This window comes from Mobula hypostoma, chromosome 1, assembly GCF_963921235.1.
Source record: "Mobula hypostoma chromosome 1, sMobHyp1.1, whole genome shotgun sequence".
In the NCBI taxonomy this organism is placed as follows: domain Eukaryota; kingdom Metazoa; phylum Chordata; class Chondrichthyes; order Myliobatiformes; family Myliobatidae; genus Mobula; species Mobula hypostoma.
This window is the reverse complement of record NC_086097.1, coordinates 79,559,768-79,587,412: the sequence shown is the minus strand read 5'-3', so window position 1 is coordinate 79,587,412 and position 27,645 is coordinate 79,559,768. Positions and strand designations below refer to the sequence as shown.

At 40.2% G+C, this 27,645-nt stretch overlaps 1 protein-coding gene across 9 annotated transcripts in view; it reads left to right on the top strand.

Moving 5' to 3' along the window:
* Positions 1 to 27,645, top strand: part of LOC134348279 (gephyrin) — a 684,809-nt gene that overhangs the window by 561,907 nt on the left and 95,257 nt on the right. For all 9 annotated transcript variants that reach the window (XM_063051467.1, XM_063051417.1, XM_063051452.1 and 6 more), the window contains one exon: positions 13,008 to 13,145. In XM_063051467.1, the coding sequence (XP_062907537.1) occupies positions 13,008 to 13,145 (138 nt within the window). The remainder of the gene's footprint in view (positions 1 to 13,007; positions 13,146 to 27,645) is intronic.

Here is a 27,645-nt window from a genome sequence, read left to right as displayed (position 1 = left end):
TGAAGAAATTTGTCTCACCACTAGAAAACTATAATCAGGTTAGGCTTCAATGATTATCTCATGAATGGGTAAAACAAAAGCATTTATTGGAACAGTTTCTTGGTCAGTTAAAAGCAGATTGTAATCCTTTTGATGCAAAGATACAGTGGCATGCAAAAGTTCAGGCACCCCGGTCAAAATTTCTGTTGCTGTGAATAGCTAAGCTAGCAAAAAGATGAACTGATTTCCAAAAGGCATAAAGTTAAAGATGACACATTTCTTTAATATTTTAAGCAAGAAAACATGTTTATTTCCTTCTTTTACAGTTTCAAAATAACAAAAAAGGAAAAGGGACTGAAGCAAAAGTTTGGGCACCCTGCATGACAGTACTTAGTAACACCCCCTTTGGCAAGTATCACAGCTTGTAAACACTTTTTGTAGCCAGCTAAGAGTCTTTCAATTCTTGTTTGGGGGATTTTCGCCCATTCTTCCTTGCAAAAGGCTTCTGGTTCTATGAGATTCTTGGGCATGCGCTGCTCTTTTGAGGTCTATCCACGGATTCTAGTTGATGTTTAGGTCGGGGGACTGTGAGGGCCATGGCAAAACCTTCAGCTTGCGCCTCTTGAGGTAGTCCATCGTGGATTTTGAGGTGTGCTTAGGATCATTATCCTCTTTTCATCTTCGGCTTTTTTACAGATGGTTCTATTTTAACTCTATCAGTCCACAGGACTGTTTCCAAAATGCATCAGGCTTGTTTAGATGTTCCTTTGAACTTTTTGAATAGAATTTTTTGGCCACAATGAGCAAAGGTATGTTTGGAGAAAAAAGGGTGCTGAATTTCATGGAAAGAACACCTCTCCAACTGTTAAGCACGGGGGTGGATCGATCATGCTTTGGGCTTGTGTTGCAGCAAGTGGCACGGGGAACATTTACTGGCAGAGGGAAGAATGAATTCAATTAAATACCAGCAGATTCTGGAAGCAAACTTCACACTGTCCGTAAAAAAGCCGAAGATGAAAAGAGGATGGCTTCTACAACAGGATAATGAGAAGAATGGGCAAAAATCCCCCAAACAAGAATTGAAGGACTCTTAGCTGGCTACAAAAAGCGTTTACAAGCTGTGATACTTGCCAAAGGGGGTGTTACCAAGTACTGTCATGCAGGGTGCCCAAATTTTTGTTTCACGCCCTTTTCCTTTTTTGTTATTTTGAAACTAAAAGATGGAAATAAAAAAGTTCTCTTGCTTAAAATATTGAAGAAATGTGTCATCTTTAACTTTATGCCTTTTGGAAATCAGTTCATCTTTTACTCGCTTAGCTATTCACAGTAACAGAAATTTTGACCAGGGGTGCCCAAACTTTTGCGTGCCACTGTATCTCATGGATGCTAAGGAGCTTTGGCAAATCGCAAGCTTTCTAAATTAAAGAAACAAAGGAAATGCAGAATTTTTATCAAAAATAGCAGAAAATACCAGAGAAATTGAGTGTAAAAGAAGAAAAAGCAAAAGGAAATGATTTTCCAGCTGTACTAAACTTTGTGAGTTGAAGAGAAGTAGGGGCACAGTACAGATGATGAAAGAATAGGAACCTGGAACAACTGTAGGAACCAGTGAGCATCTGTGAGCAAATGAGAGAAATAAACATTACCAGGTTATACCATAGCATATCGGGGTGATGTGAGAGAAATTATTAAAGTCAATCAAGTAATGTGTTTAAAAACTTAAAAACTACAAGCTGGTGATTTTTAATTAATTCAGTAAATAAAACTTCAGAATGAAGGTTGGAAGTGAGCACAGCATTCAAAGGTTCAAAGGTCAAGTTTAATGTCAGAGGAGTGTATACAATATACATCCTGAAATGCTTTTTGTTTGCAAAACATCCACGAAAACAGAGAAGTGCCCAAAGAATGAACGACAGTTAAACGTGAGAACCCCAAAGTGCCCCCCAGCTTCCCCCTCCCGCTTGTAAGTGGCAGCGAGCAATGATCCCCCTCCCCCAACCAGCAAAAATAAACACGCATCGGTACTATCACTGTGCCCAAGCGTGTGCTGAGCAATAGCAAATACACAGACCAAAGTTAGCCCAAAACCTTCGCATTTCATCCAAATTCGACAACCCACAGGTTCTCTCTCTCCCTGGCAAGGGAGAGGGAGGTGTCCCCCATTTTCACATTCAAGGAGAGACAAGAAGAATCTCAGTGGTCATCAGTGCAAAATATGGAAGTGACTGGTCAGTGCTAGTGATTTTTCCCCTCGTCTTGTACTATTAAATTATTTTTAGAATGACAGGACATTGAGTTCCATCAAGTGCCCATTGGCACCTGTTGCATCAAAAGGGTACGCATGGAGTAGGTGTCATTAGGTGGAGAAGCTTAAGTTTTTAAACTTGATCAGCACATTTGTGAATCTGTGAGATACATGGGCAATACAGTTCAGGACATTGCCACTCCGCAGTTTCAATTTGCAGGTAGAGTGAGGAACGGTGAATCATAAATTAATGCAAAAAACTTGGCACAAAGAATAGTTATGTCTACAGTGCATCTTATTCTCCAATTCATTCAGCACATAGAGGGCAAAGGATCTTCTGAGGTGTACATTAGAGCCAGGTCTCGGACCCCATCAACAACTCGAAAACACAATGTAGAAGAGTCAGGAAATAGTTGATGAAGTGAAGTTGCAGTTAGAAGAACATTCTTTTGACAGCAAACAAGATATCACGGTGAGGTGCAGCTTCACTGGTACCAAAGACTAGGAAGGTTTACTTATTTCTTTTAATTTAGAGATGCAGTGTAGAATAGGCCCTTCTGGCCCTTACTGCCCTGCAACGCCTGACAACCCCGATTTAATCCTAACCTAATCACGGGACAACTTACAATGACCAATTAACTTACCTGCTACGTCTTTGGACTTTGCACGTTAACTGGTGGATCCAGGGAAAACTCACACATTCCACAGGACTCATTACAGAGGATGTTGGGATTGAACTCTGAATTCTGACACCCTCAACTGTGATAGTATCGAGCTAACCACTGCACTACCAGTAACTGCACAGTTGCAGGATTTTTCTTTAGATACAACACGGAACAGGCCCTTTCGGCTCTTCAGCTCTCCAATTTAACATTAGCCTAATCATAGGACAATTTACAATGACCAACTAACCTACCAAATGGTATGTCTTTGGACTGTGGGAGGAAACTGGAGCACCCATGGGGAAACCCACCCGGCCATGGGGAGAATGTATAAACTCCTTACAGGCAGTGGCAGGAATTGAACCCTAGTCACTGGTATTTTTAAATGATTTGTTCACCACTACGCTACCATGCTACCCCTGTGAGGGGTGGATGGGAAGCCCTGGGTTTTGATTATTGGCATTAGTGAAAATGGAAAGAGAGATGAAGTTGTGAAGGGGGCTAGGAGCAAAATGAATTAGCAGGACCTGAAAGTCAGTCATCACTGGATTACTCCAATGTAGAAATAGGAGACTATTAAAGATCTATGCATAATTGGACAGCACACCAGAGGGAATAGAAAAATCAAGTCTGCATAAATGCAAATCAGGTGGTTAATCAAATAGTTTTCTCCTGCTTGAGCTCAGACATTTTCATTCTTCATCTCCTGGAATTGTTACCCAGGGTTTAATCCTGCTTTAATGGTGTTGAGAATTTCATCATAGATTTACAAGGTATGGAGGATACAAAGTTCTTGAAGCCCAGAAAGTAAGGGGTCTGTTCCGGTGTTTACCTTCATAAGCTTAACAAAAGAGGGGAATATTCTTGAGTTTATTTTTGGAAATGAATCAGAGCTGGTTAGGAACTATTTTAAGACTGTTTGATGTAGCATAGTTATAGGAAAGAACAATGATAAGCCATGAATTAATGTTCTAAGAGGAGAAAGACTAGTTTTACTCAATGAATTGTCATTTAACAGGTAATCTTTGAAAGAAGTTGAATATAAATTCAAAAAAAATGAGTTGCTGAAGTGCATTCACATGTTGTTACTTGAATATTTACTGGGATGGAATCAGAACATGTTTAATATGGGTGCTTATTTCGGATTAATACAATTTACTATTAAGAAAGGCGCAGCAGGATAGTTGCTGCCTCAAATCTCCAACCAACAAAATTAATCCTAACGTCCACTGTTGTCTGTGTGGGGTTTGCACATCCTCTCTGTTATTGTATGGGTTTCTCCAGGTGTTCTAGCTTCCTACAGCAGCACAAAGAGTGTTGATAGGAATGTGGGGCAAATTTTTTATTGTATTAGAGTAAAGCAAATGGGTGCTTGATGGTCAATACACACTCAGTCATTCAAAGGGTTTTTAAGAAGAAGAACTTCATGTTTGCTTATTGAGATATATCCTACTTTACTTCTAGATTATACTTTTGGGAAAGTTACAGGCTACAATACAATACTTGTACTTACTCTCAAAGGGTTGTTGCATAGAAGAGATCATATGATGGAATTATGCTGGTGAGAGTGCACTAGAGATTTACAAGGATGTTGCCAAGGCCAGAAAAAGTTGAACTAAGTGGAAAGAATAAATTATTTTCATAGTTGCAGAGGAGACTGAAGAGAGATAATTGAGCTGTTTGAAATGAAGGTTCCTAGACAGAATAAGTGGAAAAAGCTATTCCCTTAGCCAATGGGATTAACCTGGGGACATATGTTTAAAGGAATTGATAAAAGAGTTAAATGGGAGAAGACCTGGCTGGATGCCCAAGGAGAGTTTATGCATTATATACGCTGAGAAAACACTAGATCATTTTCCAGATAACTGGTGAGTTAGGCATTTGGTCGAATAATTGGATGTACAACAAAGATATTGAAAGTAACAAGAAATTAATTTAAAATATGTAATGCTTTGTTTAAATTAATGCCTCTTATGAGACAAATATTACCTAACATATAGTCAGAGGGAATTTAGAACTGTAGCTTAAGGAATATTTAAGCTATTACCAGTTTCCTTGTTTATTCCTGAAACTCACTTTTGGTCATCATAAATGGACCCAGCTCTCATTCAGCAGTAAAATGATAAATTCTATCCTGCAAAGTCTCACATTGCCTTATTATCTTTCTGGAAATTTGTTGTGAGGTGTGTTCTGATTCTCAGCAGGTCGCAGGACAATTTCTACAACAGTCCTGACAAAACCAAGAAATTTCAACATGAAATAAACCTTTTCATTTGCATTACTTGTGAAATAGCTGTATTTAAAGAACTGAAACCAGTTCATCTCGCTGATGCTGTAGCTAGTAATTTGTGTCCTAAGGATCTATTAATAGTGTAATTCTTAAAGTATCACTCAAATTAAGAAGCCTTGAGTGAGAAGGAATGAACTTCTGGAATCTCACTCCAACAGGCAGTGAATTGTAATATATTTATTTTGAACTTTTAGTTTGCCATGACAAATATTTTATATCACTCTTGCTATCCGAACTTCTGTTAATGATGGAAGGCCAGAGGATGCAAATATGCCTTGATATTCAGAACCACAATTAACAATGTTTATTTCAGAGAATAATTTCGAGTGCAGTGTAACAGTAAAAGGATTTGTACATCACAGAATGGTTAGAACTCAGAAGATGATTGCCCATGATGTTGGTACAGGTAGTATATAAGAACACTCCAGCTAGAGTAATTTTCCCAGTTTTGCCTAGTATTTCACAAAACTCTTCTTCTTGCATAGTTCATCAGGATCAAGGATAACTTGCATCCATTCTGGATATGTGAGTTCTGAAGTGGCCTTTGGAGGAATCACAAATGCTTCTTTCTGATAGGGCAGGTGGGTTGGTAGTTGGTTAGCTCATGCACTTTTCTACCACTTATGCAGAACTTCTTTGTGCTCCTAATGGCTGGACTGAGTTTTACAATACCATCCTGATTGCCTCTTCTCTCTATGAGCAGTCCAGGGCCAGGGTTCCCAGGAGTAAGTAGGGATGATTCTCAACCTTAATGTGATTTTGAACACATCCTTAAAAAGTTTTCCGCTCTCAAAGAGTGAAGAATAGAGTGTCTTTTTTGAGAGTCTGATGTTGGATATGTGAATAAATTAAATAACATTTTTTCCTCAAATTGCGAACATGATTCTATTGTTCCTATTTCCATTCCTTTTGTTATCCTCTCTGCCTCTTTCTCTACACTTAAGAAGGTATTTACTGAGTATTGACTTTGACACAATTGCATCTTAATTCACACATCTAGGAATTTACAGCACAGAGGTAGAACAACGTGAATGAAGAAAGTTTGTCCACTTTCATTTTAGGGCTGTTGTTTTCATAGGAGCTGAATAAATAGTTCAAGTCCCACTATGAAGCAAATAATTTCAGCTGATGTTTGAGTGCTATTTTATCTATTGGATGATACTTTAAACTGAAAACCTGCCTATCTACCAAATTGGTCATCAAAGTTATGTTGAAGAACAAAAGAAATATTACCTTGATATATGGCCAATGCTTTTCCCCTCAAATAACCTCACCAAAAATTGGATACCTGGTCAATTATAATATTATGATTTGCAAGAAAATGTTACTGTCACAATTCACCACATTAGAACAGCATCTAAACATTGCTCTGGATTTCCAGCTTCTGCAGAATTTCTCGTGTTTATAACTGAACTTTAGAATTGCCTCTTTTGTTGTAAAGCAATTATGATGTTCTAGGATCAGGAAAAGAGTGATATAAATTCAATTTTGTACATTGGAGTTAAAAGTAGGCTACATGAAACTGCATGATGTTGAACTGTTTAGCAGAGAGAACAAGTGAAAGTTTGAAGCCACAAGAAGAAGGCATTGCGGATGTTAGTACTGTTAGCTGCAGAAGAGGCAAAATTAGTCTTAAACACAAGAGGGTGCTGGTCCCAAGCTGGCAGGCACTTCATTTATTTTGTAGCCATGTTTCTTTGTTGGAGAGTCCATTATAACAATTTGGCGCGATCATCCACTTATTTGGCAGTTCTCTTCAAAATTGACAGTCTGATCCCGTTAATGTAATAAAGCCTCATCTTCTACAGTCAAAAGGTTCTACTGATGAAAAAAGATACAAAATCTCAGAAAATGTATTTTTAAAATATAGCATCACCAGTGACAACAAGATCACCAACGTGATTTTGAGGCAATTCATAGCAGGATAAATTGTCTACCTTGTTTTCAAAAACTCTTTACTCTGCTGATCTCCACAAATTAATGCCAAAAGAGCAAGGTCGTAGAGGCAATCCGATCCCGGCTTCCATATAATATAACCATATAACAATTACAGCATGGAAACAGACCATCTCGACCCTTCTGGTCCGTACCGAACTCCTACTCTCACCTAGTCCCACCGACCTACACTCAGTCCATAATCCTCCATTCCCTTCCTGTCCATATATCTATCCAATTTAACTTTAAATGACAACATCGAACCTGCACCAACCACTTCTGCTAGAAGCTTGTTCCACGCAGCCACCACTCTCTGAGTAAAGAAGTTCCCACTCATGTTACCCCTAAACTTCTACCCTTTGCTCTCAACTCATGTCCCCTTGTTTGAATTGCCCCCACTCTCAATGGAAAAAGCCTATCCATGTTAACTCTATCAATCCCCCTCATAATTTTAAACACTTCTATCAAGTCCCATCTCAACCTTCTACGCTCCAAATAATAAAGACCTAACTTGTTCAACCTTTCTCTGTAACTTAGGAGATGAAACCCAGGCAACATTTCAGTAAACCTCCTCTGTACTCTCTCAATTTTATTGACATCTTTTCTATAATTCGGTGACCAGAACTGTACACAATACTCCAAATTTGGCCTTACCAATGCCTTGTACAATTTCAACATTACATCCCAACTCCTATACTCAATGCTCTGAGGCCAGCATACCAAAAGCTTTCTTCACCATGCTATCCACATGAGATTCCACCTTAAGGGAACTATGCACCATTATTCCTAGGTCCTTCTTCTACAGCATTCTTCAATGGCCTACCATTTACCATGTACGTCCTATTTTGATTAGTCCTACCAAAATGTAGCACCTCACATTTTTCAGCATTAAACTCCATCTGCCATCTTTCAGCCTACTCTTCTAACTGGCCTAAATCTCTCTGCAAGTTTTGAAAACCTACTTCATTATCCACAACGCCACCTATCTTAGTATCATCTGCATACTTACTAATCCAATTTACCACCCCATCATCCAGATCATTAATATATATGACAAACAACATTGGACCCAGTACAGATCCCTGAGGCACACTGCTACACACCATCCTCCAATCTAACACACAGTTATCCACCACTACTCTCTGGCGTCTCCTATCCAGCCACTGCTGACTCCATTTTGCTACTTCCATATTAATGCCTAACGATTGAACCTTCCTAACTAACCTTCCATGTGGAACCTTGTCAAAGGTCTTACTGAAGTCCATATAGACAACATCCACCGCTTTACCCTCATCAACTTTCCTAGTAACCTCATCAAAAAACTCAATAAGATTTGTCAAACATGACCTTCCACGCACAAATCCATGTCGACTGTTCCTAATCAGACCCTGTCTATCCAGATAATTATATATACCATCTCTAAGAATACATTCCATCAATTTACTCACCACTGACGTCAAAACTCACAGGCCGATAATTGCTAGGTTTCCTCTTAGAACCCTTTTTAAACAATGGAACCACATGAGCAATATGCCAATCGTCCGGCACCATCCCCATTTCTAATGACATTTGAAATATTTCTGTCAGAGCCCCTGCTATTTCCACACTAACTTCCCTCAAAGTCCGAGGGAATATCTTGTCCGGACCCAGAGACTTATCCACTTTTATATTCCTTAAAAGCACCAGTACTTCCTCTTCTTTAATCGTCATACTTTCCATAACTACCCTTCTTGTTTGCTTTACCTTACACAATTCAATATCCTTCTCCTTAGTGAATACTAAAGAAAAGAAATTGTTCAAAATCTCCCCCATCTCTTTTGGCTCCGCACATAGCTGGCCACTCTGATTCTCTAAGGGACAAAATTTATCCCACACTATCCTTTTGCTATTTATATAACTGTAGAGACCCTTTGGATTTATTTTCACCTTACTTGCTAAAGCTGCCTCGTATCTTCTTTCAGCTTTTCTAATTTTTTTCTTAAGATTCTTTTTACATTCTTTATATTCCTCAAGCACCTCATTAACTCCAAGCTGCCTATATTTATTGTAAATCCCCCTCTTTTTCCGAACCAAGTTTCCTATATCCCTTGAAAACCATGGCTCTCTCAAACTTTTAACCTTTCCTTTCAACCTAACAGGAACATAAAGGTCCTGTACCCTCAAAATTTCACCTTTAAATGACCTCCATTTCTCTATTATATCCTTCCCATAAAACAATTTGCCCCAATCCACTCCTTCTAAATCCTTTCGCATCTCCTCAAAGTTAGCCTTTCTCCAATCAAAAATCTCAACCCTGGGTCCAGTCCTATCCTTCTGCATAATTATATTGAAACTAATGGTATTGTGATCACTGGACCCGAAGTGCCCCCAACATATACCTCCATCACCTGCCCTATCTCATTCCCTAACAGGAGATCCAACACTGCCCCTTCTCTAGTTGGTTCCTCTACGTATTGCTGCAAAAAACTATTTTGCACACATTTGACAAACTTCAAACTATCCAGCCCTTTTACAGAATGGGCTTCCCAGTCTATGTGTGGAAAATTAAAATCTCCCACAATCACAACATTGTGCTTACTACGAATATCTGCTATCTCCTTACAAGTTTGCTCCTCCAATTCTCGGTCCCCATTAGGTGGTCTATAATACACCCCTATAAGTGTCACTACACCTTTCCTATTCCTCAATTCCACCCAAATAGCCTCCCTGGGCGAGTCCACTAATCTATCCTGCCAGAGGACCGCTGTTATATTTTCTCTGACAAGCAATGCAACACCTCCCCCTCTTGCCCCTCCTATTCTATCACACCTGAAGCAACGAAATCCTGGAATATTTAGTTCCCAATCACACCCCTCCTGCAACCACATTTCACTAATAGCTACAACATCATATTTCCAAGTATTAATCCATGCTCTAAGCTCATCCATCTTTCTTACAATGCTCCTGGCATTAAAATAGATGCATTTAAGAAACTCTCCACCTCATACTCTCCTTTTATCCTTAATGGAGCAAACAACTTTGTTATCTTTTTCTTCCTTGTCCCCTACATCTTTGGTCTGAGTGCTCCTGATCTCTGTCTCCTGCCTATCCTCCCTCACACATTGTCTACTAGCTTTCTCTATTTGTGAACTAACCTCCCCTCTCCTAGTCTCTTTAATTTGACTCCCACCCCCCAACCATTCTAGTTTAAAGTCACCTCAGTCACCCTCGCAAATCTCCCCACCAGGATATTGGTCCCCCTCGGATTCGTCCTTTTTGTACAGGTCATACCTGTGCCAAAAGAGGTCCCAATGATCCAAAAACTTGAATCCCTGCCCCCTGCTCCAATCCCTCAGCCACACATTTATCCTCCACCTCATGCATTCCTACTCTCACTGTCGCGTAGCACAGGCGGTAATCCCGAGATTACTACTTTTGCGGCCCTTTTTCTCAACTCCCTTCCTAACTCCCTATATTCTCCTTTCAGGACCTCTCCCCTTTTCCTACCTATGTCATTGGTACCTATATGTACCACGACCTCTGGCTTCTCTCCCTCCCACTTCAGGATATCTTGGACGCAATCAGAAATATCCTGGACCCTGGCACCAGGGAGGCAAACTACCATCCGGGTCTCCGGACTGCGTCTACATAATCGCCTATCTGACCCCCTTACTATCGAGTCCCCTATTACTACTGCCCTCCTCTTCCTTTCCCTACCCTTCTGAGCTACAGGGCCGGACTCTGTGCCGGAGGCACGGCCACTGTCGCTTCCCCCAGGTAAGCTATCCCCCCCAACAGTACTCAAACAGGAGTACCAATTGTCAAGGGGCGCAGCCACTGGGGTACTCTCTGTTACCTGACTGTTCCTCTTCTCCCTCCTAGCCATGACCCACTTGTCTGCCTCCCGTGGCCCCGGTGTGACCACCTGCCTGTAACTCCACTCTATCAACTCCTCACTCTCCCTGACCAGACAAAGGTCATCGAGCTGCAGCTCCAGTTCCCTAACGCGGTCTCTTAGGAGCTGCATCTCGGCGCACCTGGCGCAGATGTAGACGGCAGGGAGGCTTGGAGATTCCAGGGCCTCCCACATCTGGCACCAAAAACAACAAGCTGCCCTCACACTCATACTTCCCCGCTCCTTAAATAACAACAAAAAATGAATACCAAACCTTCTTCGCCTCGCCCGTTGAGCCAAAGTCCTTAAGCCTTCACTCTGCTCCCGGCTCACTCCGCAGCCCGCAAACTACGCTTCTCTCAATCATATAAAGGTTAGGTTAAAGAAGTCATGTGAAGCTGAGAAAACTTATATTAGAGAAAACCATTTTGTCCTCCAGAACCACTGTGATGATGTGTTAATAAATTGATGTAGTATACTGTTTACTATGCCTTTCACCAAATTTTAATGTCAGCATTTGTAGCTACTTTTCAATCCAAATATTCTGATTTTGTGACATACATAAGATACATTTTTATCCAAGTGGTGGCATAAGATCACATTATCTCCTTGTCAAAGACAATTTTGTTCATTTGTCTTAATGTGTCAATGTAGCTACCAGCTTTAGTACTACATTATGTTGATGCAGTTTATTTTCTTAGAATCAATCACAAAACAGGAGCTGTAAATGCAAGTCATTTTTGTTGCTGTATTATTAATTTGCTTACTCATCAGTGGCTATCAAATTATATTTTCTAAATTTTAAAAATATTGAAATTGCTCACATACTTTTTGACTTTGTTGATCATACATTTTGTAAATATCTCAGTGATGACTCTGAATGAAACACATTGCAATGTTGCAGGTTGTTTTGAATATCGATCATGTTATTTCATTCAATGTTTGCAACATTTCGAGGAATGCAAATATTATATTTAGTGAACCATATGAATTGAACATACTACAAGAAAAGAAATATTTCTAATCGAGGCCAGTTTGGATAGTGTGAATTGGGATAGGTTGTTTACTAGCAAAAGGATGCTTGGTAATTAGCATTCATTCAAATAAGAAATATTGAGAGTACAGAGCTTGCATGTTCTCGTTAGAATAAAAGACCAGGGCTAACAGGTTTATGGAACTTTGCTTTTTGAGGCTCTGGTTGAGAAGAAAAAGGAGGTACAGAGCAAGTACAGGCAGCAAGAGACAAGTGAGACTCTTGAGGCGTATACGAAAGGCAAGAGAACACTTAAGAGGGAATCAGGAAGGCTGAAAGAAAGCATGAGGATAGCAAGGGATAACATTGGTCCACTTGATGATCAACATAGTTATCTGAGCATGGAATCAAAAGAGATGGGGATGATTATAATTGGATTTTTTGCATCTATATTTTCTTAGGAGATGAACACAGAGTCTATAGAACTGAGGCAAGAGGTCCAGATTACAGAAGGGGAGGTTATCTTGAGACAAGTCCCCACGACCTGACAAGGTGTCTACTTGGGCCCTGTGGGAGGCTAGTGCAGAAATTGCAGGAGCCCTGATAGTGTTTTTTTTCTCTACGGGTCAGCTGCCTTAGAACTGAAGGATAGCTAATATTCTATTGTTCAAGAAAGGCTCTAAGAATAAGCCTGGAGATTGTAGGCCATGTAGTCTGGCATCAGTAGGGGTTAAATTATTGGAACATATTCTATGGGACAGGATATATAAGTATTCGATAGACCAAATGTTAAGTAATCCATTCATAAAATTTTCATCTTCTACCTAGGCAAGAATGCCAAATTTGTCATTTGGAATACATAATTTTAAAGTTGATGTTGATATAATCCCAATTTTCAAATCCAGTACTGAGCAATCACAATTCTTTTTGTCTGTTAATTCATGATTTTTAATTTTAATGCAGGAAGTGTACTCAGAAACATTCACCAGCCTTAATTGTATGATCTAGAAATGGCAAAAATAACAATCCTACTTTTTTGTTCTGCTTAGGCCACAGCGCAGTTGACATCAGCAAAGTTGCACGACGACACCGCATGTCCCCATTTCCCTTAACGTCGATGGACAAGGCCTTCATCACAGTACTGGAGATGACCCCTGTTCTCGGCACTGAAATTATCAACTATCGAGGTAGGATATATAAACATACATTTCACTTCCCCTAAAAATCTAAATTTTTTTTAAAACATAAAAGTTATCTGAAGTTAAATGCATAGTATAACTTGGGGATATTGAAGTGGTAGTTATAGAAAAAAGAATAATTTCTTTAGCTATTATTTCTGAGTTACATAAATGGTGACCAGATGTTCGACAATGTGCATCACCAAATGCAAATCAGTAGTTAGAACAAATAGACTATATTTTTTCTTTGTCTTGTTCGTGATCTTCTGTAAATGCTTACATTTGAATTCAGAAACTTCTCCCCTGGAGTTTCGGAACAGAAGTTTGCGCAATAAGTCACACCATGTTCCAGAAAGAATACTGCTGAATTGCTTTTTTAAATATTTGTACTTGCAGTTTCTCTTCAGTGACCATCTGGACCTTATAATTGCCAGAAACATGACAGGATAATCAACTGTTTTCAGTAGTAATTGAATTATCACCTACTGGGTGGCTGGTGATGGTTGTCCATCATATCCAACAATGACAGAAAACCTGTGCAGGAGAGTGTTTTTAAAGTGGAAAAGACTTTGCACTGGGGACGTTCCCCTCTCTCAACCTCAGAAGTCTGGGTCCAATGGTACAAACAAGCATCACAAACTGGGGTCTTCCTTGGTTATAGTGGACGACCATGATGTCTTCTGTGCCTGGTCATGCCCTTCGCTCTCCACAGAACATTGTAGTACTGTCTTCCTGGGCATTGGATCTCACTATAGATCTCATCCAACACACACAAAATGCTGGTGGAACGCAGCAGGCCAGGCAGCATCTATTGGAAGAGGGACAGGTGACGAAACGTCACCTGTACCTCTTCCAATAGATCCTGCCTGGCCCGCTACTTCCACCAGCATTTTGTGTGTGTTGCTTGAATTTCCAGCATCTCCAGATTTCCTCATGTTTACATAGATCTCATCCACCCAGTCTGTTGGATTTGACTTCACATGCTAGGACAGGCATGTTCCTAGCTCACGGGGGTATGATGTTGCTCATCTGTTTTAGCCTGCCTGTCGAAGCAGTGTAGCAGGGTGTGGCTGCTGTCACATGCAAACGGCTACTTGGAGAGGTGAGAACTGATTGTCCAGTGGGAACAAAAGAAGCTGCTCCTGAATGGACATGACAAGCCCCTTCACCAAAGGTGCTACCCCTCTCTGGGCATCCCATAGTGGGTAGTTAAAATTCATAAAATCAGCGACATGTCCATGAAGAGATTCTAACTATTCTTAGAAAGAAAGATACCTGCATCATCAGAATGGGGAGGTGGAAATGGTAAATTGCAACCAGAGAGAATTATTTTCTTTAATGTATTATCCTTACCACAACAGATATGATGAATGTTGTATGGGATGCCACATTAGTGTAGTGGTTAGCATAACACTATTACAGCTTTGGGCATTGGGGCATTAGAGTTCGGACTTCAATCCTCTGTAGGATGTCTGTATGTCCTCCGCATGGAATGCATGGGTTTTCTCCAGGTGCTCTAGTTTCCTCCCATAGTCCGAAGAGGTACCAGTTAGTAGGTTAATTAGTCATTGTAAATTGACCCATGATTAGGTTAGAGTTAAATTGGGGGTTGCTGAGGACTGCGGGGTGGTGCAGCTCAAAGGGGCAGAAGGGACTATTCTTAATTTTTTAAGTAATTGTAGAAGGATTGAATTGGATCAGATCAGATCAGCACAAAAATTATTCTAATCTGGAAATCCAGCACTTACATAGATAACTGAGGATGCCAAATCATCAGGTATATTCAAAACAGAAGTTGATAGGTTCTTGATTAATAAGGACATCAAAGGTTATGGGAGAAGGCAGAAGAATGGAGTTGAGAGGGAAAATAAATCAATCATAATCAAATGGCAGAGCAGGCATGATAGGCCGAGGTACCTAATTCTGTGCCTTAGAGTCCTAACACCACCAGCAGTCATTCCCTCGACTCTAACTGTGCAATAAGAACTAGATTTCATTGTCTTTGTCACCAGAAGGAGGTGTGGAATTTGTAAGAATAGATTATATGTTGTACAGGTTATTGAAATGCATCTATTACTAAAGGCCAAAAGTCAGTAATTTTTGTAGCATTGAACAGTTTAAAAAAATCATTTTTGTATATTTGTTCTGATTTTGATTCAAGTCTTTAGAACAAAACAAAACCAAAGTTTTTAGCTGTGTCAAGGATACTCCCTTCTGTTCAGACAAGACAAGACAAGATTGTTTAGTGTCATTTCCAATACACAAGTGTAAAGTAGAATTAAATAATTGTTATTCTGGATCTGTTGCAGCACAATTAGACACAATAAGATAAAGAACACAATCATAAAAAAACACAATAAGTTTAAATACATGAGATAGCTTATATACATAGATTAATTGTATGTCCATAAACTAATGCTCGTCACAGAAGTGTCTGTACATGAGTTGACTGACAGGAAATGATAAAGTAGTGGTTGTGGGGGTATGGAGAGGTGGATTGGTGGGTGGAGCAGTTGATCAGCCATACTGCTTGGGGAAAGTAACTGTTTTTGAATCTGGTGGTCCTGGTGTAGATGCTGCATAGCCTCCTCCCTGGTGGGAGTGGGATTATAGGATTTGTCTGGGTTAGCACTGTCAATGCACTACAGTAAAACTGTAAAATACTGCTTTGTTCTGCATATCCTAAGTGGAAGAAGATGACTGTATTAAATTTTCTGAATCCACACTGCTATCCAGGACTTCATTTTCCTCCAAAATAAGAGAAAGAGTTTATTCGTAGTCTTGAAAAAGGATTAGAATCATTTGTTTCTTGATGCATGTTAGTAGTGGCAAAATACATAATCATGGATTACAAGAAAGTGTAGTTAGGTTCAGTAAGTGAATGGTGGAGCAGGTTTATGGAGGTAAATTGTCTAGTTGTGTTCCTGCAAATATTTATTAGAAAGATTTTTATTTATTATGAGTCACAGAGTCATAGTACACTACATCATGGAATCTGATCCTTTGACTTATTTAGTCCATGCCAAATTATTAATCTGCCTAGTCCTATCGACCTCCACATGGACCTTAGCCTTCCTTACTCCTCCCCTCTGTAGGCCTATCGAAATTTCTCTTAAATGTTGAAATTGCAACCGCATCTACCACTTCTGCTTTTAACTTGTTCCACACTCTTACCACTCTCTGAGTGAAAAAGATCCCCCTCATAGAAACGTAGACAACCTACAGCACAGTACTGGCCCTTCAGTCCGCAATGCTGTGCCGAACATGTATCTACTTTAGAAATTACCTAGGGTTACCCATAGGCCTCTATTTTTCGAAGTTCCATGCACCTATCCAGTAGTCGCTTAAAAGACCCTATCATATCCACCTCCAGCACCGTCACAGGCAGCCTATTCCATGTACTCACCACTCTCGGCGTAAAGCACTTACCCTGACATCTCCTCTGGACCAACTTCCAAGCACCTTAAAACTGTGACCTCTCACGTTAGCCATTTCAGCCCTGGGAAAAAGCCTTTGACTATCCACATGATCAGTGCCTCTCATCATCTTATACACCTCTATCAGGTCACCTCTCATCTTCCGTCACTCCAAGGAGAAAAGGCCAAGTTCACTCAACCTATTCTCATAAGGCATACTCCCCAATCCAGGCAACATCCTTGTAAATTTCCTGTGCACCCTTTCTATAGTTTCCACATCCTTCCTGCAGTGAGGTGACCAGAACTGAGCCCAGTACTCCAAGTGGGGTCTGACCAGGATCCTATATAGCTGTAACATTACCTCTCGGCTCTTAAACTCAGTCCCATGGTTGATGAAGGCAATACACCGTATGCCTTCTTAACCACAGAGTCAACCTACGCAGCAGCTTTGAGCGTCCTATGAACTCGGACTCCAAGATCCCTCTGATCCTCCACACTGCCGAGAGTCTTACCATTAACACTATATCCTGCCATCATATTTGACCTACCAAAATGAATCACCTCGCATTTATAAGACCATAAGACAAAGGAGCAGAAGTAGGCCATTTGGCCCATCGAGTCTGCTCCGCCATTTTATCATGAGCTGATCCATTCTCCTATTTAGTCCCACTCCCCCGCCTTCTCACCATAACCTTTGATGCCCTGGCTACTCAGATACCTATCAATCTCTGCCTTAAATACACCCAATGACTCGGCCTCCACTGCTGCCCGTGGCAACAAATTCCATAGATTCACCACCCGCTGACTAAAAAAATTTGTTCGCATTTCTGTTCTGAATGGGCGCCCTTCAATCCTTAAGTCATGCCCTCTCATACTAGACTCCCCCATCATGGGAAACAACTTTGCCACATCCACTCTGTCCATGCCTTTTAACATTCAAAATGTTTCTATGAGGCCTCCCCTCATTCTTCTAAACTCCAAAGAATACAGTCCAAGAGCGGACAAATGTTCCTCATATGTTAACCCTCTCATTCCTGGAATCATTCTAGTGAATCTACTCTGTACCCTCTCCAACGTCAGCACATCCTTTCTTAAATAAGGAGACCAAAACTGCCCACAGTACTCCAAGTGAGGTCTCACCAGTGCCTTATAGAGCCTCAGCATCACATCCCTGCTCCTATACTCTATTCCTCTAGAAATGAATGCCAACACTGCATTCGGCCTTCTTCACTACTGACTCAACCTGGAGGTTAACTTTAAGGGTATCCTGTACAAGGACTCCCAAGTCCCGTTGCATCTCAGAACTTTGAACTTACCTGGGTTGAACTCCATCTGCCACTTCTCAGCTCAGTTTTGCATCCTATTGATGTCCCGCTGTAACCTGTGACAGCCCTCCACACTATCCATAACATCCCCAACCTTTGTATCATCAGCAAATTTACTAACCCATCCGTCCACTTCTTCATCCAGGTCATTTATAAAAATCACAAAGAGAAAGGGTCCCAGAACAGATCCCTGAGGCACACCAATGATCACCAATCTCCATGCAGAATATGACCCATCTACAACCACTCTTTGCCTTCTGTGGGCAAGCCAATTCTGGATCCATAAAGTAAAGTCCCCATGGATCCCATGCCTCCCTACTTTCTCAATAAGCCTTGCATGGGGTAACTTATCAAATGCCTTGCTGAAATCCATATACACTACATCTACTGCTCTACCTTCATCAACGTGTTTAGTCACACCCTCAAAAAATTCAATCAGGCTCGTAAGGCATGACCTGCCTTTGACAAAGCCATGCTGACTATTCCTAATCATATTATGCCTCTGCAAATGTTCATAAATCCTGACTCTCAAGATCTTTTCCATCATCTTACCAACCACTTGTCACGATCCCCATGACGGGAATAAAGAACCAGCAGAGATGGAAAACACTTTGGAGTCCAGTATTACTATAAACTAATAATATTTATTAGTAACTACACAATACAGTAATATAAATGTAGATAAATCAAACAGGTTAGCAATGATTACATATATAAATAAGTAAATCAGTAATTGTGGAAATATATGTATGAAAAACCAAGCTTCTTTAAGTCTAGGGGTAAAAAGATGCAGTCTTACAATGATGAGTAAAGTTCATTTCAGTTCAGTTCATGGTATTTAGTTGAGTAGTGATGGAGAGAGGGATTTGAGTCTTCAGGTGAGCTGACGCCATCGATCTTCTCGTTGTCCTTCAAAATCCTTTAGAAGTCACCAACTGTGACTTTAACAAAGGGGACCAGTTTTCTGTGGTGGAGCTATCCCCTAGGCGAGGGTGGACACATGGACAACTCCCCACCAGTCAACCCTTTTCCTCTTTCCACTGCAAGAGCAATGGATCGATCCGCCTGATCGATCCAACAAAACCCACTTTTTCTGCGGGCACAACAATGCTCATTCAGTGTCCAGAACATGTGTCTGAGGTCTGTATCATCTGTCCTTCTATTTATTTCACCGTACTGGGTACCACCTGTCATTCAAATAACTCCTCCTTCTTCTCTCTGTGAAAGAAATGCAAGCAGGCAAAAATCCTTGAAGAAAGTATCAACAACCTGCCAAAAATCATAACATCAATTGTCCATTTAATCACACCCTCGGTCACCATAGCAACTTACTAGCTCGTTCACCAGCAACTTTGATGTGTGTTGCTTGTAACTTACTAGCTGCCCGGTACTATCTCCACTTCCAACTCAGTAGAAATCCAAAGTTACTTCCAGTGCCTTAAAGTGACAGTCCAACAGTTAATCTTCATCTCTCTCTCTCTTTTACAAACGAGCTATCGCTGGTAAATAACTCTCTCTCTCTCTCTCTCTCTCTCTCTCTCTCTCTTTTCAAAAGCACAGTTAATAGGGGTCAACGAGCACAGGGTCCCGTCACACACTGAAATAAGACTCACTGGTCTATAATTTCCTGGGCTATCTCTACTCCCTTTCTTGAACAGGGGAACAACATTTGCAACCCTTCAATCCTCCGGAACTTCTCCTGTCCTCATTGATCATGCAAAGATCATCGCCAGAGGCTCAGCAATCTCCTCCCTTGCCTCCCACAGTAGCCTGGGATAAATCACATCTGGTCCCAGAGACTTGTCCAACTTGATGCTTTCCAAAAGCTCCAGCACGTCCTCTTTCTTAATAAGACCATAAGACAAAGGAGCAGAAGTCAGCCATTCGGCTCAACGAGTCTGCTCCGCCATTTTATCATGAGCTGATCCATTCTCCCATTTAGTCCCACTCCCCCGCCTTCTCACCATAACCTTTGATGCCCTGGCTACTCAGATACCTATCAATCTCTGCCTTAAGTACACCCAATGACTTGGCCTCCACTGCTGCCCGTGGCAACAAATTCCATAGATTCATCAACCTCTGACTAAAAAAAATTTCTTCACATTTCTGTTCTGAATGGGCGCCCTTCAATCCTTAAGTCATGCCCTCTCGTACTAGACTCCCCCATCATGGGAAACAACTTTGCCACATCCACTCTGTCCATACCTTTCAACATTAATATCTTTATGCTCAAGCTTTTCAGTCCGCTATAAGTCATCCCTACAGTCGCCAGGATCCTTTTCCATAGTGAATACTGAAGCAAAGAATTCATTAAGTGCCTCTGCTATCTCCTCTAGTTCCATACACACTTTTCCACTGTCACACTTGATGGGTCCTATTCTCTCACGTCTTATCCTCTTGCTCTTCACATACTTGTAGACTTTTTTATCTTTTTCTTTTTTTTTTGAGAGGCTGTACTCCTGCTCGGACTGTGGGAAGGGATTTATTCGGTCATCTGAACTGAATGCACATGAGTGCTTTCACACTGGGGAGAAACCATTCATTTGCTCAGACTGTGGGAAAAGATTCACTCTTTTATTTCATCTACTGAGACACCAGTTAGTTCACACTGGGGAGAAACCATTCATCTGCTCAGACTGTGGAAAGGAGTTCACTCGATCACCTGGCTTGAAAGTACATCAGTGAGTTCGCACTGGGGAGAGGCCATTCACCTGCTCTGTATGTGGGAAGGGATTTACACACTCATCCACCCTACAGGGACACTGGCTGGTTCACACTGGGGAGAAGCTGTTTACCTGTGCTGAATAGAAACATAGAATCATATTCCCATTAAATATTTCTCCATTCACCCTTAATCCATATCCTCTAGTTCTAGTCTCACCAAATCTCAATGGAAAAAGCCCATACATAAGGTCGTATTTGAATGAATTTAAATTTGTTTTATTTATTTACTGAATTAGAATGTCACTGAAAAGGCCTGTATTTATTGCTTATCCTGAAATGCCCTGTTGTGGTAAACCTCCTTTTTAAACTGCATGTTGTAGTACTAGTCCATTCCAAGTCAGATAAGTATTGGATGTATTGTCATGAATCATATATATGTGGAACAGTAATTCACTTCTACTTCTTAGTGTACTACATTTGGTGTTCACAATGTGGTCTCTCATACATTGGACAAAACGTAGATTGCCTGCTACTTTAAGTCACCACCTCACTCCTATTTTGGCCTTTTGGTTTGTGGCTGCCTGCACTGTTACAAGCTTGAGAAACATCACCTCATCTTCCATATTACAGCCTTCAGGACTCATTGCTAAATCCTCCAGTTTTTTGTACAAAGTATTTTAGTCTTTCTTTCCGAATGTCTCAGAATATCATCATTCTAGCTCAGTTTTTCTCTTATATCTTGGCCTGCTGGGCATACCCCACACCTCACCATTTACAACGCATGACACAGACAAAGAAGCATAATGTGATGGTAACTGCCCTCATAAACCCATTTGCACTTGCCCTTTCAAATATATTCCTTTTGTTCTGTTCTCCATCTTCATTCCTATTGAAATCTAATATGATTTTCTCTGTCTTCCATTTCTGGAATTAACTGTTAATCTTTCCTGCTGACCTGCTGTCTGTTTCCAGCACCTTTGATTTTTGTTTCCAGTTTCCAGCATCTGCAGTTTTTAAATTTGTTTTTCTGTCTGATGTAGGTGCAGCTGTGAAAGAACAGAAAATTTCCAATAGGGCATTATGAACCAGATAGGTTTCCACAAAAATCCTTAAGTTTCATATTCGTTGTTAGATATTTGCATTTTATTATATATTTATTTAATTACTTGCTTAAATTTGAATTTTAATTCTCCTGAGGCTGTAGAGAGATTTGAATTTGTGTCTTAAGATCCTTAGACCAGGTCTGTGGTTCATTGCTCCATTAATACAATTAGTATGGATGATTTTATGTAATTTAATTCAAGATGTATGTCAATAATAAAAGTCATTTTTTTTATAATTAAAGCATTAATCTGACTATTTAATATTTTTCATTCTGCAATTTCCATTTTCTGTAGGAATGCAAACTAATCTGGTGATTTTCAAAGCCTTCTTTATTCATAGAACATGGCATTTTTCAACTGAACACTTCAAATTAAATTCTCTTGGAATTGGTAATGTAGCACTTGGTAAAAATCTGCCCTCTGAGGATGTACTGTAGATATACCAAGAAGCAGCTCCAGGTACCTAAGACAAGCAGCAACATCTAAGGCACTAATTTGTACTGTAAGCCTTCCTGCTAAATCTGTACAAGTCCATCTCCTCTAGTTTGTTTCCATGACAAAAGATGACACAAAAAAATCAGAGTATCTGAGAATAATTTTTACTTAGAGCACAGGTAACAGGCCCTTCTGGCCTAACGAGTCCAATTATACCCGTATGACCAATTAACCTACTAACCTGTACGTCTTTGGAGTGTGGAAGGAAACTGGAATACCCGAAGGAAATCCATGCAATCACGAACTCCTTATAGACGGCAGCAGGAATTGAATATGGGCTGCTCTTGCTGTAAAGTGTTCGGCTGACCGCTATGCTACCATGCCACCCCAACAGGGAACAGCAAGCAATTTCCATATGCCATTGATCTTGAGACCTATATCAGGATAAGAAATTGAAAGTATGGCATTTACATACATGTATAACACAACTTCCGTCACTTGATGTTAAGGATATAGCCAAAGGTGCTTGCTCTGCAAGCATACTTGTCCTACCCATTCATTAACCCTTCTGGATATTACTATAAAAAGTGACAACAAGTAACCCAAACAACTCGCAATGTGGGAAACTCTTCATCTACATGCTGAACGTAAAAATAGATGTAAATTACTTATTCCCTGAAACATAACTTAAACATAAATTTTACATCATTTTTACAAGAAAGTAGTTACAATACAAGAGGAACAAAGCCCATTTTAGTGTAACGGTAGGGAATAGGGTTTTGCCGTTGGTTTAGGAATTAGATACTGTTCCCAGGCTTCTGAACCTCCTGCCTGATGACAGCTGCTAAAAGGTGGCATGGCTCGGATGATGAGGATCTTTGATGAAGGACGTTGCTATCTTGAGGCAGCACCTCCTGTAGATATTACCAAGGTGGGAAGGGATGTGCCATGATATATTGGGCAGAGCTCACTTCTTTTTACAGCTTCTTATGTTCCTCATATACAAAGTGCTGTACATGATGCAGCTACTCACGATACTTTCAACAATACATCTGTCAAAGTTTGCTTAGAGTGTTCAATGACAAGCCAAACCTCCTTAACTTCCTAAGAAAGTAAAGACACTTGTGTGCATTCCTTATGATTGCATTTATGAGCTGAGCACAGGACAGATCGTCCAATATTCATTCATTGTTCAGGAATATTGCACTCATGCCCAGGGATTTAAATCTGCTGACTCTCTCCACTGCCGATCCCCCAATGTAAACTAGTACGTTCATCCTCCTTCCCCTTTCTGAAGTCAACAATCAGTTCTGTAGTTTTGCTGATGATGAGCATGATGTCCTATCTTACTCCAGTAAGCTGTTTATCCAACAGCAGTGGTGGTATCGGCCAATTTGAAGATGGCATTTGAGATGTGCCTAGCTCCGCAGTTACGTGTGTATAGAGAGTAGAGCATGTGGCTACGCAGGCAGCCTTGAGATGTACCTGTATTAATAGTCAGCAAGGAGGAGATGTTGATATCCGTCATCACTGATTGAACTCCGCAAATGAGGAAGTCAAGTATCCAATTACAAAAGGATGTACAGGGCCCCAGGTTTTGAACTTAATGATGGGTTTGGATGGGATGATTGTGTCTAAGGATGAAAGAGAATATGGACTAACTTGAACATTGTTCCAATGAGCTATTTATATTCCAGTTCTCTAGATAAAAAGGCATTCCAGCAGCAACTTTGACTGTTTTCTGTATATATCCATGACATTTTGATTATGTACAAGAACCTCACCCAGCATCTAAAATATGTTTTAGATTTCCATTGTTGGGTCATTATCACTCAGACCATATACAGATTAGTTTCAAAGTAGATAGCTTCACATTTGTCTGCTTTCAAATCCATTTGCCCGCTTTGCCCATTTGTTTTATTTTTATTATCACTTTGTAATTCAGTATTTATGTTTGTATTGCTATTATACTACCAATCTTAGTTTCATTACATGCTTTCCATTGTAAACCAACATCTTAAGTCATTTACAAATGCTGCTAGTTCTAACCCGATAATGGAACACGATCACTGATCACATCCTCCCAGTTTGAGCACATGCTTATTACCCTTACTTAGTGACTCCTGCTTAGCCAGATCTATAAATTAACTTCATTTCAAGAATATTAACTTTAATTAACATTCTCCAATGAGGTATCTTATCAAATGGCTTCTCAAACTTAAATAAATAATAGCCATCAGCATTCTCTCATCTAGAACTTCTTCATCCAAGCATTGATGACAAGGCATCTGTGCTTTGTTGAATTCTTGCAGTTTATGGAAGGTGAGATATAAAATGAAGAAAAAATGCATCCTTAATGATATTAATACTTCAGTCTGCAGGCTCTGCAAAGCACAAACCCACCCATCTCTACAGGGCTATTAGTTTAGACTTTTTTTAGTGTTACATTTTTGGTTTTATTTACAGGTGTATTTAGCTTCAGATCAAAGTAAATTGCCAATGGCTATTTCTTGGGAGTTTGCTCTATAAAACAATCCAAACATGAAATTTTCCCAGAATCTACTGAAAAAACATATTCTTCTTTGGTCTATTCAGAACTTGCAGGTAATTTGAATTATAAAGTATGTTTTTCACCTCTCATTTTTAACAATAGTTTATTGGGTTTTCAATGAGAAATTTTACAATTTAAATAATTTTATTTTATGGTAAATGATATGCAGTGGTTTGTTCATTTAGAGTTGTTTTATATAGCTTGCAGCACTTTTATACTTTAAACCCAGCATCAAACATTTTCTAACTTACGTCTTTCATACTTAATGTTTTATATCTAGGATGGAGTTTCCACTCTCCCCAATACTGGAATAAAGCATTTATTTTTTACTAATGTATCTGTTTTGAAAATAATATTTCATCTGTTCCCACCAAAAGTATTTGTCATAACTACTATCTATCTCACTTCTCTGCTGTATCCTGATACAAGTAAGAAAACCGTTGGAACTTAAGGAATTCTTTATCAAAAAAATTGTTCTTGACTGCGGTATAGTGAAAAGGCATTCACTGGGAGGCTCAAAATAGTAGAATTGCTTCCTATATTAAATACACTATGTAGATTAATATACTGTGAATATCTTATTTTCCTGAAAGAATACTAATTAATCACTGAAACACGAGGAATTCTGCAGATGCTGGAAATTCAAGCAACACACATCAAAGTTGCTGGTGAACGCAGCAGGCCAGGCAGCATCTCTAGGAAGAGGTACAGTCGACGTTTCGGGTCGAGACCCTTCATCAGGACTAACTGAAGGAAGAGCTAGTAAGAGATTTGAAAGTGGGAGGGGGAGGTCCAAAATGATAGGAGAAGACAGGAGGGGGAGGGATGGAGCCAAGAGCTGGACAGGTGAATGGGAATGGGATGTGGAATTAAAATGTGTGAGCGCATGTAAGCGGAACAAGTGCTACACATGCCCTTACACTTCCTCCCTTACCACCATTCAGGGCCCCAGACAGTCCTTCCAGGTGAGGTGACACTTCACCTGTGAGTCGGCTGAGGTGATATACTGCGTCCAGTGCTCCCGATGTGGCCTTCTATGTATTGGCGAGACCCGACGCAAACTGGGAGATCTTTTTGCTGAACACCTATGCTCTGTCCACCAGAGGAAGCAAGATCTCCCAGTGGCCACACATTTTAATTCCACATCCCATTCCCATTCTGATATGTCTATATTCTATATGTCTATATGCCTCCTCTGCTGTAAAGATGGGGCCACACTCAGGTCGGAGGAACAGCACCTTATAGTCCGTCTGGGTAGCCTCCAGCCTGATGGCATGAACATTAACTTCTCTAACTTCTGCTGATGCCCCACCTCCCCCTCGTGCCCCATCCGTTATGTATTTCTATACACGGATTCTTTCTCTCTCTCTCTCCTTTTTCTCCCTCTGACTGTACCCCTTGCCCATCCTCTGGGTTCCCCCCCCCCTTTTCCTTCTCCCTAGGCCTCCTGTCCCATGATCCTCTCATATCCCTTTTGCCAATCACCCATCCAGCTCTTGGCTCCATCCCTGCCCCTCCTGTCTTCTCCTATCATTTTGGATCTCCCCCTCCCCCTCCCACTTTCAAATCTCTGACTAGTTCTTCCTTCAGTTAGTCCTGACGAAGGATCTCGGCCCGAAACATTGACTGTACCTCTTCCTAGAGATGCTGCCCGGCCTGTTGCGTTCACCAGCAACTTTGATGTGTGCTAATTAATCACTCTTCATTATCACTTGCACTCCTGAAAATCCTTAGTGAGGGGGAAACAAAACAAACAAAATAATATAACTAATTGCCTCAAAAGATATCAAAATGCTTTGCACCAGATTTTGCTCGGCTCAGGACTTGCCAGCATGTCTCTGCTTAAATGCCATTAGTTTGGAATTCCTTCCCAAAGGTGAACTTGCTGGTCAGTCTTCCCTAGGGACTCATAGGTGGGGCACAAATTTAATATAGTTTCCCAGCAAGTAATATTGAGTGGAAGAAGACGTGATTTCATTCATCTGAATAGAGAAGAGCAGCTGCAAGAGAGTATGTAAATATCCATTATGAATTAAGAAAATGGAAGTCTGCACATACATTTATAACAAGCTCAGCATATTGAAGCTTCCTGAGCATATTTCATGAGGCATATTTATATAATAAGAAGTACTTGTAGGAAAATAAAGCTCCCAGCTATTGGGAGATGTTCTTCAAACCACAGTATGATTCCCATCTTACCTGGCTAATTTTCAATGATTCCTTGCATACTTACCCTTGAGAGCCCAGACTGGGTAGATTTGCAACAATAAAAAGGAACCAAAATTCTGATTCTTGACCTGCTAACCAGTAACCCTGTTGCTTGAACAGTGAGGCAAAGGTGGTTAGATTATACACACTTGAGTTTGACTTTAATGCAAATAATTGAGTTACTGTATTTGTGAGACATTATATATTTTAACCTCGCCATAGGACTGTGGGGTGGTAAGTGTTATATGAAGAAAAAAAACAAGTGAGAGTTCTCTCTGTTATACCACCAAGTTCCATTAGTGATCATCTAAAATGTTATTATTTAAATTGCCCTGATGCAGCAGACAGTTAAAGGACAGCATTTTAATTGAAATTCCATAGAAGTTTCATTGCAATTAATATCAAGATGGGATATTCATTCACAAGGGAAACTTGATGATTAACTTCAAATGCACTTCTTTGAAAGCAGTAAAAGGAACCTTTCATTATTTTACTTGTTTGCTGCTTAATTTAAATAATTTTATTGCTATTATTATCTCCAAAGGAACTTAAAAGCTGTTTATGCATTCATCATATTACCAATCTGTGTCCTTTGTCTCTGAGTGCTAATAGGCGCTCTAAGACAGATGATATTCATTCTTTAGTAATTAATAGGTTTGAGTAAGGTGACCTATGAGTATATGTACTTCTAATACAAAGAGAGAAAAAAGTATTTTTTTTATTCAGAGCTCTCATGGCATTTGGAGACTTCTGGGGCTTTGGTCCAATTTGTCTTTTAAAGTGACTTCAAAATTTTGTAGTGGGAGA